The 12,646-nt window shown below is 38.3% G+C and overlaps 1 protein-coding gene across 3 annotated transcripts in view; it reads left to right on the forward strand.

Moving 5' to 3' along the window:
• The window catches only part of tle2b (TLE family member 2, transcriptional corepressor b), a 79,052-nt gene that overhangs the window by 50,170 nt on the left and 16,236 nt on the right, over nucleotides 1-12,646 (forward strand). For 2 of the 3 annotated variants that reach the window (XM_055047775.1, XM_055047794.1), the window contains exons 5-9: nucleotides 3,105-3,167; nucleotides 6,177-6,251; nucleotides 7,973-8,153; nucleotides 9,614-9,630; nucleotides 12,153-12,293. In XM_055047775.1, the coding sequence (XP_054903750.1) occupies nucleotides 3,105-3,167; nucleotides 6,177-6,251; nucleotides 7,973-8,153; nucleotides 9,614-9,630; nucleotides 12,153-12,293 (477 nt within the window). The remainder of the gene's footprint in view (nucleotides 1-3,104; nucleotides 3,168-6,176; nucleotides 6,252-7,972; nucleotides 8,154-9,613; nucleotides 9,631-12,152; nucleotides 12,294-12,646) is intronic. The other variant, XM_055047784.1, reaches the window with a different exon arrangement.

The raw sequence follows: 12,646 nt of genomic DNA on the forward strand, positions 1-12,646 counted from the left end.
TTACTTTTAATAGTTGTATGTTTGATCTGTTGTTCTATGGTCTATGGTCAACATGTCTCTGAAATTCCAAGAAAAAAAAAATATTTGCAGAAAATGATAAATAATCAGAGTAACAAAAAAGATGCACTGTTTTCACATTTCAAATAATGCAAAACAAGAAAAATGTTTTCACTCAGGGAGCGTTCAGAAATCAATACATGGTGGCAAAACCATGAGGTTTTCAACAGGGTTCAAACCTGTTGAAAACCTCATGGTGCAGTGGCCTCTTAATTATTTTTATTTTTTTTCAGAGCTCCAGAATATATTTAATTATTTATTATTTCAAAAACCACATAACAGTAAATGAATGTATGCATGTAATAATCAGTATGCTGTAATATTTTAGTGTTGCTAGTGATTATTGTTGGTTTTCTGTTTTCAGTGAAGGAAATGTTTGTTTTGTGATACATTTTCCAGGACAATACGACGAGAATCTCACACCCATGCCTATTGTCTACTTGTATTATTTGCTGCTGCAGGCTTATAAAAGAGATTGGAGTAAAGCAGGATACCGCATTGTCAAGCAGCTAGCCCTTGAATGCATGAAGATGATTGCTTTGACTTAAGAGTAGAGCAGATCTCCCACATCGGCAGCGGCCACAGTAATCTATTCCATGTTGTAAAATGTAATTCATTGTCTGCGAGGTTCCTCTTTCTCACTTTCACTTCCATCTTTGTGGTCAGACGTGCTTTATCCTTGCTGTTTGAACAAATACGGAGAAGAGCTGAGGGGCAGTCAGCTACCTCCACGTGCTCACGGTGACACATGTCAGATGTGATGGAACAGAGTCGTGTTTCTGGTGACGGCTCCTTTCTGATGTCGTGATCAGAGGAGCCGCCACTGACAGGTTGGCTGATTGTCTGTGTGCTTCAGTCTTTTTGCGACTCCCTATCTGACCCTGTCACTCTTTCCGTTGCTCTCAGATGCTTCCTTCACTGCTTTCTGTATCCAACATCCTCAAGTAGTTGGGAGATGGAGAAGGAAAGAGGACAGAGGAGGGAAAAAGCAGCACGGGCAGCTGGAGGAAAAGTGTGACGGCGTTGAAACGGGGACAAAAAAAAATGATAAGAGCAACTGATGATGCGGAGGGAGAGAAAGGGCAAGTGACGAAAAGGATGGAAAAATTATACTGTAGGAACAGAAAATGATACAGAAAAGTAAAAAGACGGGAGAATAGAAGGCGAAGGTTGCAAGTGGTGGGGAGAGAGAGAGAAATGGGGGAGAAAGATGGGAGGAAGAGGATGAATAGGGTAATAATGGCTCAGTGTGAGAGCTGCTGTGGAGAAAGAGAGAACGGCTGAGTGAAGAAGAGAACAAAATGAGGCTGAGGGCACTCAGACAGATAGAATTAGACACACCGCAGAGGTTCAGTGTGTGTGTGAGACACAACCGGGGAGAGTGTGTTTGTATTTATGTGTTACTGTGTGCTGTAATAAAATGAGTGTAGGCAGCTGGATTTGTAGGAGTGCAGTGCTTTTACCATGTGTGTGAATGGATGAGTGGAAGGACAGGGTAATATGACAGTGATTTATTATTATCATTATTAGTAGTAGTACGTAGTGACAGTGTTGAACACATTGTGATGCATTTTTAAAAGTCGGAGAGCAAACCTATACTTTGATCATCCACTTTTTAACCCATCCAGACACATTCTTAAATTATTTCTTGGTTCTCATTGAATGCATGAAGACGATTGCTTTGACTGGAAGGACAGTAAGCAATCGTCCTTCCAGTAATCAGAGGAGCCGCCACTGACAGGTTGTCATATTTAAAAATCAATATTTTAAATAACTGATTATAACTGCTTCTCTGTCACTCAAAAACAACACAATGGAAATCTTTGCATTGCATTATTCAAGTGGAATAATCCAATGCAGGGACCATTTATTGATCTCACAGGTATCATTTATTGATCTTGGTCACTTATTTATGATTTTGCTGTCAGTCATTCTAAATGAATCAAGACGGTTCATGTAAACATGCAACATAACATGGATGTTAGAAATGAAAATTACAAACATGACAAAAGCCTCCAAAGGGACTGAATTAAGAAAAACCTGGAGGAGAAAAAAAAACTAACAAGAAAAAAAAAAAGCTTCTCACCTGGGATCAGACTTGGACCATGCGCTGATGTTTTTAGATGCATACAGGATACACAAACGCATAAAATTAATGAATAATGTACTGGAAGATGACATACAAAGGTGTTAGACTTGCACAAAATTTCAAAATTTTCTCCTCCATTTTGTGAGGTGTGCCTAACTCTGTGTATCATAGACAAATATATTCAAAAAAGATTTATTTTACATTTACAAAGTACAAAATACATCTATTGGTTGAAACATTCCAGCTTCACTTCCCTCTTTCCCTCTGCAGTGAAGTGAAGCTGCATTTGATCGACAATCAAACCTTGAGTTTTTTTAATGTAGGTTATGGCCATGTTGCTAATTTCTTTTTAATTTCCAAAATTTTGCCATAGCCAGGATACATATTAGCTAGCTTATAAAGCTAAAGTAAGACAGGAAAAATAAAGAAAATATTATCTTAGCTCTGCTTTTGTAGGTCATAAAACTTTATAATCTTCCACATTTATTTTAGCCTCACCTACCTGCAACAAAAAGGGCTAAAACAATTCCTCAATATTTTCCAACCAAGACAGAACAGCACTTTAAAAAGGCACTCGGCCAATAAAACACGATGTACGCTACATTTCTTTTTTGAACCATGTGCCAAGAGGAAAGTGGTAAAAGGAATGAAGGAAAGCTGAAGTAGATAGGACTGCATTAGTGAGCATAATGAGAGTGTGAAGGCGCTAAAAGACCCGACGCTGACAGGTGCTTTAATGTGGTCTCTATCCTGGTTCTTCACTGCAACACCTCCTTCTGTGTCTTTCACAGAGGTTCCCAGCTCAGATACCTCATTAAGAAAGTGTTTGAATGCAAACAAAAGCCTTAATGTGCTGTTGAGGTACACGGTTTGCTCAACGTTTACTGTGTGCTTTCCACCTTTACAATATGTGACACGATTTTCTCTCTCTGTCGGTCTCTCTACTCCTCCATCGCAGGCAGAAATCGTCAAGCGTCTCAGTGCCATCTGTGCTCAGATCATCCCTTTCCTCTCTCAGGAGGTAAGTGCTGCCAGACTCACTTACACACGGGCACACAAAATATGGCCACCAAAAAAATATATATATAATAATCTCGGCTGTTTACACTTTAGGTTTATCAGTGGCAAAAAAATTTTAATAAGTAGTTCCTAGTAGAGCAAGTTAAAAGGTGAAGTGATTGAACACAAGTTCTAATTTAGGTGTTAATTGATATACATGATTTTCTCACTGAGACATATTCAGGCATGCATATTGATAAAAACACAGCTCATTACCTTTGTCTCGTAAATAGGATCTGCAGAAAAGGAGTGCTGTGGATTTCACAGTTACTCCTGGTGTTTGTGATTAAAAGACAATAACAAGCAGTTCAGCAATTATGAGCATTTGTCAAAGTGTTTGGTAAGAACAACAAATTGCCATTTTAAAATGTGCAAACTCATTAATTCTGTATTGTGCACGGGTCTGATGTTGAAAATTAGATATAATTAACCCTTTGTCACTATTTTTCTTATCTTTTGAACTTATGATGTAATTTTTTTTAAATGTTGGGTTGTCAGAAATAAATGCATACTTTATACTGAAAAGAAATGTTCTCTGTATATTTCAGTGGGATTTTTGATGTTAGCAGACCAGACTTTATATAAATATAAAGTGGAAGGAAAGTGATACATGCTTTTATAAATATATCACAGAGAAAAATCACAACCTGTATTTTGTGTTATGCTTCATTGAATCCATACTTTGTAGAGCCACCTTTTGCTGCAGTTGCAGCTGGAAGTTTGTTAGAGCATGTCTCCACCAGGCTTGGACATCTGCAGTCAAACAAATTTTGCCAATTTTCCTCTGCAAATGAGCTCAGACTCTTAAACATGAAATGTCTGATCTTGCCAGCGATTATTATATTTAGACTTTGATTAGGTCATTGTAATACATGGAAATACTATGATCTCTAAACCATTCAGCAGGAGGATGGTTTAGAGATTCAGTTTTTCCTCCAGCATTGGCCTGTATTTATCTTTATTACCTTTCCAGTTTAGCTGTCACTTCCTGAGAAATGCATCTCTTTAGCATGATGTTGCCACTAAATGTTGCTGCCACCAGTGAAACTTTGTGGTGGCAGAAGATAAGTTTTGATTTGGTCAGTCCAGAGAACTTTCTTCCACATAGCTGATCTGTTGCTTTCTTTAAAGTTTAACCCACCGCTTTCTTCTACCACATTTACATTTTGATTGTAAACTGATGACAAAAAGCTCAGTAGGTGTGAATACTTCTGGAAAGCATCAAGTTTTTCTTTCCATTGTAGTTTGCTACTATGGCACTGGAGGTCTCATCCAGTGCTGTTTTATGATCAAAGGCGGCTCTTTGAGTTGAAAAACCACCATCACTGATGCTTCATATGTGGCCCACTGATTAAATGTTACATCTAAGGGAAATCCAGAGGCAGCTATTAAAGTTTTTGTGGCAGACATGCTGACATTTGGATTGATGTGTTGTTTTCAGAACATTTACATCTTGTAATCTGCACACTGAATACAGTCATTTCCTAAAGACTTCTTTCACTTGTCTTATTATTCGCTCCTTCGTGTGTGTTTTGATCCCATTCATCGCTCCGCGGTGCATCTATGTGCCTTGATTGTGTGAGCACGAACATGAAACCCTGCAGGCTCCTCTGTTTGTCTCCGAATGCGAGTGAGCTCTGATGAATGTGCTACCTGGAGACAGCAAGGTCAAAGCTCTGTCAGTTTGATCAATATTAACGCCGTGTGTCTTCGTGTGTGTGTGTGTGCAAGCTTCATCACACACACGCGTATGTTTGCATTTGTGTAGTTCATCACATAGAGATGATGAATAAACATTTGTGAGATTTTAGTTGGTGTGGATTTTGGTGTGTGTAGAGATCTGCCTGCAGAGGTTGCACATGTTTATGTTGGTTTTGTTTGAATTGCATTGTTTTTTTTTGTGTTTTTTTTTTTAGGAACTATGGCGGTTTACTCAACACATTGATTTGACCAATCTGAGTAATAAATGCAATTTGACGCCCTTAATATACTTGCAGCATATTTAGTTTCTTGGAAAAGTGTTTACTTTCACGTTTTAGTTTTGTCACAATCAGAAAATCCACTGTATGTCATTGTATTTTTTCCAATAGTCTGAAATAAAAATCTAATAATTGTCACATACATTAGTATTCAGGTCTTCTATACAGACTCTGTTATCCTTGTTGTGCAACCAGTTGTCTCCTGGATTATTAGATTTTAAAAAATGTATCCATACCAATATAAATTAAGTTGTTTTTGAAGATTTCAGAAGTTTTGTTAAGGACATTAGTGAACTAACAGCATAATCAAGTTTGGGGAACACAAAATATTTCAGAGCAAAAGTTGTGGAGAAGTTTAAAGCAGGATTAGATTATAATCTAATCTAAACAAGCTTTGAACATCTATCTGTTTAATCCATCGTCCAAAAAATGAGAAAGAAGTGGAATAAAAACCTGCAAAACCACAGACGTCCACTTAAACTGATGAACATTAATAAGGGAAGCAATCAAGAGGTCCAAGGTCATCCTGAAGGAGCAGCAGATTGTTTCCAGCGCTCAGATGAAAACAATCTGCTGACAGGAAAACCCTTTATTTGAGAATTGCAAGAATGTAGCCACTGTTGAAAGAAAGCAATAAGAAGTCCTGTTTTCATTTTGATGCAGGCCAAGTAGAGACAGAAAACAACTTTAACATGTCAACTGGTCAACTTTAGCATGGAAAATGCTGTGTGTAGTTTTCAGATTTTCATTTGTGAAAAATTGGATGCCATGTATTATTACCCTTCAGGTCAGCAATTAAGTTCTATTACATACCATCCTAGTATGTTGTAAAATATTATGAATACTTTTCCAACATGCGGTAACTGCACAATATAAATTACTCCAAGTACACCCATGCTTGGAGCTTGTCTCTATGCGACAATGACAGTGTGTGTATTAGTGTGCTCACATGTTCTGCTTGAGTTATGCTGTTTGCTTATATTTGTGTTTAGCACCAGCAGCAGGTGGTCCAAGCAGTGGAGAGGGCGAAGCAGGTCACCATGGCTGAACTAAACGCCATTATTGGGGTGAGTCGCATGCATTCATCAGCGTAAGCACAACTAAATACTTGTCAGGTAACCGGACATGAACAATAGTGCATATTTATTAATCATGAAGACTCTGAATGCCAGATGGGAGAAAAGGGCTTCTAATATGATTCTCTGTGGGTGTTGAACATGCATCGACAGGCATTAGTGGACAACATGCATCAGCCTGAACTGGGTAGGACTGAGGCAAATGGAAAAGTACTATGACTTAATACGACTATGTGTATCATCTGCAGATGCTGATGTTCAGACTTGGGTTTGGGTATTCTTTTGTCTTCATGCAAGCCAATTAAAGAAAACCTTGAAAGTATTTAGCGGCCTGTAAAGCAAACTTGTCAGGAAGGCGATGCTGAATGTGTAAACTAAAAAAGCTGGACAGCAATTATTGTACTGCTGAATTCTGCAAACCTTTAATAGCATTAAGAACACTAATAGACAATTTCCGGCTCAGTTAAATAGAAAAAAAAAGTGTCTCTTTTTGTTAGCTAAAATGACATTAAGACTTATAGAAAGAACGATAATCTTACTAATGGACTTTCAGTAGAGTAAGAGTATTTACAACCTTAATAACAATTCACTGATATGTTTTTTTTTTCTTCAGTTCTGCTTCACATTTATTGCAAAGAAATGTTCTCTGGAACAACAGAATTTGTTGTAGATCCCTGGAGAAAGTCCACTGTCCTGTTGCGGTGGTGCCATCTCTGCAGGGTGTATGTTTGTTTCCACACAAATGCAGTGATGGTCCTGAGTGCTGCAGTAGATGGGGCTTTCCTGCAGCTTGTCAGAGCTCTGATCACATTACTGTCTACTTAAAGCCCCTTTGTTCCTCGCAGCTCTACAAACACTGCTATCTCTGAGGTGTGTGCGCTCTGGTGTGTGTGTACATCTAATGTGCTGGATTGAGAAAACAACACATGAAAACGCGTTCTAATGCCCCCCTCAGGATAATAGCCCTGCTTTATCGGTAGATGCTCCTTTGCTCTCCACTCTCTCCTCTATTTTTTTCCATCTGTGTTCATTTTCTGTCTGTATTTTTCCCATCCAGCCCTCCACGTAATCTTTGATCATTTTCTTCATCTTATTTTGACCGTGTCCTCCTTTCTCCCATCTGTTTTTTTTTTTGCTCTTTGTGAGCTACACTTTTTCTTCTTTTTTTCTGAACTCATTTAACTCTCCTTTTTTCCATCTTCGCTCTTCACTGCCTTTATGATTTCACTTTGTTTTGCCTTGTTTGCTCTGAAACTCAAGTATTTTCCTCTCTTTCTAAACCTTTCTGTTTTCCCCTGGCCTTTTCCTTCCCCTATTCCCTTTCCTGGCTTTTCTTTTGTAATAAATCCCATTGCCTCAATATTTTACACCTCTTACCAACTCTCCCTTTTCTGTTTTTCATTTTCTTTTATCACATTTTGGTTTTTATGTTCACAATTTTTTCAACTTGCTTCTCCTTTTTCTGTTTTTGCTTCTTGTTGTCATAGTCCAGTCTTAATGCCTAACGTCTTCTGCGTCCTGTCGGCCATCATTCTAATTTTCTCTGATGTTGTAATTTAATCACATTCACCTTCTAATTTCTCCTGTTTCATTTGCTGCATCCCACCACCTGTTGTGTTTTTAGCTCCTTTTCTCTTTTCAAATCGAACTTTTCTAACCTCCTTTTTTTTTGTCGTTTCCCTTCCCTTTCTCTTCTTTCCCTGTGGCCACAGCAGCAGCAGCTCCAGCACCTGTCTCACCACGCCCCCGGCATCCCTCTGACACCGCACCCATCAGGCTTGTCCCTCGGTGCGGGGAGCTCCGGGCTTTTGGCTTTGACCGGCGCTCTGGGGGTCTCCGCCCACCTCGCCTCCAAAGACGAGCGAAACCATCTTGATCCAGAACACCTTCGAGGTAAGAATCTGTGGATTCTTTGCCAAGCAAGACAAACCTGTACATTTTAATGATTGATTCAAAAACACGTTTTATTTCTGTAAATCTGAAACCGGTTAGAAGATGCCATTCAGTCACAACAAATCGAAACTTCTTAAACTTATTAGGTCAGATAAAAGCAAGTTTGAGTTTTTTGGTAACTAACGACAGAAACTTATTCACAACAAGTCAAATTAACACAGAACTTGTTTTCTAGACGCTAAGTTAACCTTCCTTTGTGGCCATTTCAAATTCCAGATTTATTCAATTCAATTTACTTGTTTTTTTTTTTTTAAATGCTGTAAGAGAAGAATAAGTGATATGAGCCATAAAAAAAGTCTGTTTTTTTTTTCTACTTGAAATTCTGTATTTTTAGAATAGAAACTAATTTGGAAATAAAGTATATTTTATTTGTCATGTATGCTTTTCAATGGTATTAAAAGTCCAAATAATCCCTAAAAATATCAAGTTCACTGTTGTATAAAAAACAACAGCTGAAATCATGCAGGGATCTCAAAACATTGCTTTTAAAACTACACCAATCGATTTTCATCTGTTCCCGAAGGCTTCCAGTGTTGTCTGAAATGATGCAACAGAGCAGCAAACATGTCCCTGTCTACAAGTCACAAGTGTGCTGTAGGAAACGAATAAGTAAATAAATAAAAGTATCTTTTACTTTTTGGCCAAAAGAAGCTCAGTGTTTTGCAAATAGTTGCACACAATACTGTGACTGAGTGTATTTCTGTATTTATGTTGAATTTTTGTGTTGGTTAAATTACATTTCCTTCAGATATAAAATGAAGGGAGACATTTAGACAACCACAGCATAAAATGTACATCACTTCTATTTTTTCAGACAAGATAAAATGCAAAATAGCATTTTTGACTTGCAGCATCTTTTTTTTTTTTTGCTCACCTTTTGGATGGAGTGTAATATTTCCTCTTTAGTTTTGTGTCATAAACTGGACTGATGCATCCATGGAGCTTGTGTGGATGAGAAAGAAATGCCTTTTCCCTCTGAACTCTGATTCACCCCAGTAGAATATCTTATCTCCGTGCTCAGGCGCCGAGCCAAGTGGCTTACGCATGAGTTAAAGGAGTCCTAGTTGGAAAAAAGCAGAAACGAATTAAAAGTAATAATCGGAAATAAGAAGATACAAGTGTTTAGACATGTTGTTATGTTGATAACATAACATATTCTTATATATATATATATATATATATATATATATATATATATATATATATATATATATATATATATATATAGTTTACTTGTATCTTTAATAATCTTTAAAAGTCGTAGTTCATCCTTACCTTGGCTGACTCTGGCTTGTTATTATTATTATTAGCACTGACGTCAAACCTTCTCTCTTTTCTCTATAAATCTTATTATCTCTGCATTGCTCTCTGCGCCTCCCCCACCCTCCGCCACGACCCAGAGGGAGCCCCCAGCAGGGTGAGTACTTTTGCTTGCATGTGCGTGTGTGTGCGCATATTGATGCAAGTGTTTTGTACGCCCACATTTCCCTCTGTGTGTGCTTGTGTGACAGTGATAAACTGAAGGAAATTGAGACACACTGTAAAGTGGCCTCGCAAAAAAAAAAAAAAAAAGGCAGGGTATGACTGGATTTGTTTCAGGAGTATCACAACCCAACAGCAGCACAATAGCAGCTCATCACCGTCAGCCTTGAGCTTCTCAAGGTTTTCTACATTAGACTAACACTGTAGCACTTCACATTTCTCTGAAAGGACCTAAACTACCGAATGGATGAATAGAGAACTGTTTTTTTTTTTCCACTGAGGCTACAAATGCCCCAGTTGAGATTTAGACAATTAACGTAGCTGTCTGTAGAACTGATCGCTTTGAGATTTAACAACCTGGTGACGGCTATTTCATTAGCCGTTTCCTAATGCAACTCAGTCTGCAGTATCATTAGTTCATATTAGGAGTGGCGTTACGCAGGTGTCATGCCGCAGTGAAAAGACAGCGGCATACCAGAAAACAAACAAAAACATTTTTTCTATGAATGACTGCACTGATATCTTCAATATTTTTCCGACTTCCATACTCTGCGTTTTTGAAACTTTCCTAGTTTAAACTCGTTCTGTTTGTGGGTCAATGGAACAAACGAGCACAACGCGATAAAAACGTGACATTGAAAATGTTTAAAACACTCATCATGAGCCGGAATGATCATAAAACAACTTCAGCAAATTTCAAAACCAAGATCTAAGAGTCGATATTTCACTTTATTGTGGAGTTAAAATTTAGCATCCAAGCTGCAGTATACAAACTTATATTTTGCTAAATGTTCAGGAAAAACCTCACATTCATAGTTCTCCACAAGTGTTTTTTTTTCCACGCACACTCAACCCACACCCTCCACGTTTTCAATAAGGTTGAGACTGGGGGATTTCATAAACATAATGGGAGCCTGTTTTATTTATTCCACTAACCGTGTTGATGTGTTTTGGGACCTTGAATCTGTTGGATTACCCAGTTGTCTTCAGGTTTTAACACCCTAATCCTAAATGCCTCCTTCAAAAAAGGAAAACTGGTTAGGATGTTTAAAAATACCCCAAAAATCATCAGAAACTAGAAGCTGCTGCACCACAAATATCACTGTCTCTAAAATGGACATCTTCAACATACCGGGGTGGACAGGTCGAATGTCTTCTGCACAGAGGTTTTATGCTAAGTTTGAGTCATTTGGCCATAGTGATAAAATATATTTTTCATTAATGTCAGTTTAACTGTCAAACATGGTGGTGGTAATATCATATTGAGGGCTGTTTAGCTGCCAGTGCTACTGGTGAATTGTACTAAATAAATTGAAGAATGAAAATACCTTCAAATTGTTTAACTTTACTTCAGCTCACCAGCTTCAGAATTGGTCATCCTAATCTGAGAAAATAAAAGTTTAAATTCATCCCAAAAGTAGATATTCATGCCCAAGATGAGTATTTTGTAAACCTTTTGTTGGCAATAAATCATTCAAACTACTCTAAAGAATGAACAAAAAGTTGGAAAATTAGAGCCACCATATCCTTGCTCTAAGTTTTTACTATGAAATAAAAAAAAAATATTTAAAAGAACAGCTGTTTTCACTTTCTATCTCTTCACTCTCATCACAGAACAAAACCTCCTGCATAATTAAATTTCTAAACACAATATTGATTGTAAAGCACAGGGAAAATATGATTCTCATTAGTGTGGGTTGAACTTACTCAAGCATTGTGAACGATGGGTGGGGAGGGAAAAAAAAGCTCTTGAGAAATGCATATCAATTAGCTTTTAAAGCTGCACGGTAGTAAAATATGCTACAGTATGAAATGAATTTAAGTTTGTGAAGCATTGCTGAGATTTACTGTGTAATCTCTTTTGTGCGCCGCTGCTTTGCTCTGGTTTCCGTCCTGTGGAAACCTCTAAACCCTCCCTGTTCCTCTGCTCCCCACATGAGGGCCGAGAATGACAAGTGGCCTTCACTGAACCTCTTGTCCTTTCCCGCGTGTACAAACACAACACAACGCTTCGATCCAATTTCTTCAGCGCTGAGCAGCAACACAGGCTGCATTGTAAATATGGCTGAACAGCTTTATTACCCGATAATGAGAGTCATATTTTACACGAGGACTGGTGTGTCGAGGGCAGAGCACTAATTAGCTTTATAGGCTATCCTGTGTGCTGCTATGGCTACGGCTTAACCTGTGCTTGTGTCTGCATTTCTTGCTGCGCGTGCGTGCGTGTGTGTGTGTGTGTGTGTGTGTGTGTGTGCGTCTTCACAAGTGTTTCTACACACCATTACCTGAATAACGGAGGTGTGTGTGTGTGTGTGTATTCACACTCGGTTTTTAAAACATGATTGATTATGTCCTTTGATGTTCTTCCTTTGCTTATGCATAGTTTCATCACCTGTTTCTATTTCAATAACGGACCATAATATTTCTACTGTTCTTTGTGCCTCCGTCTGTCTTTAGAGTAAGTCGGTGTCGTCAACAGACAGCCAGCCCACTGAGGAGCGCCAAGGACCCTCAGGAGGATACTCTGCCTTGCAGGGAGGGGCTGAGGCCAAGAGGAGGCGCTGTGATGATAAAGAGCCCCTCCCTCCCCACTCCTATGTACGTCTATCTGCCGATTGCTGTGATAGATTTGTACTTAAGTTGTATTCTTATGTCATGTATCTAAATTAAGCACATGAAAAGCATCAAGTGTCACTTGGGATGCTCCACAAGTTGCATAGTGGGTGTGTATTTGGATAACGGGTGCAATATTTACAATGTTCTACTGCATCCAGACTTCACTGCAGTCTCATTTTATTATTATCCGCACCTAACGATTGTTTCCCGTCATTTAAAACTTACAAAAGCTGTTAATGTTTCCCACCGAGTGGAGAACAAATTACGAGATGGAAAAAAAAAACAAAACAAAACAAATTAAGTCATACTGAAAATAGGTGGAGTAACTTCAAGTA

This window comes from Poeciliopsis prolifica, unplaced genomic scaffold (assembly GCF_027474105.1).
Source record: "Poeciliopsis prolifica strain line A6 unplaced genomic scaffold, Auburn_PproV2 SCAFFOLD002, whole genome shotgun sequence".
Classification (NCBI taxonomy): Eukaryota; Metazoa; Chordata; class Actinopteri; order Cyprinodontiformes; family Poeciliidae; genus Poeciliopsis; species Poeciliopsis prolifica.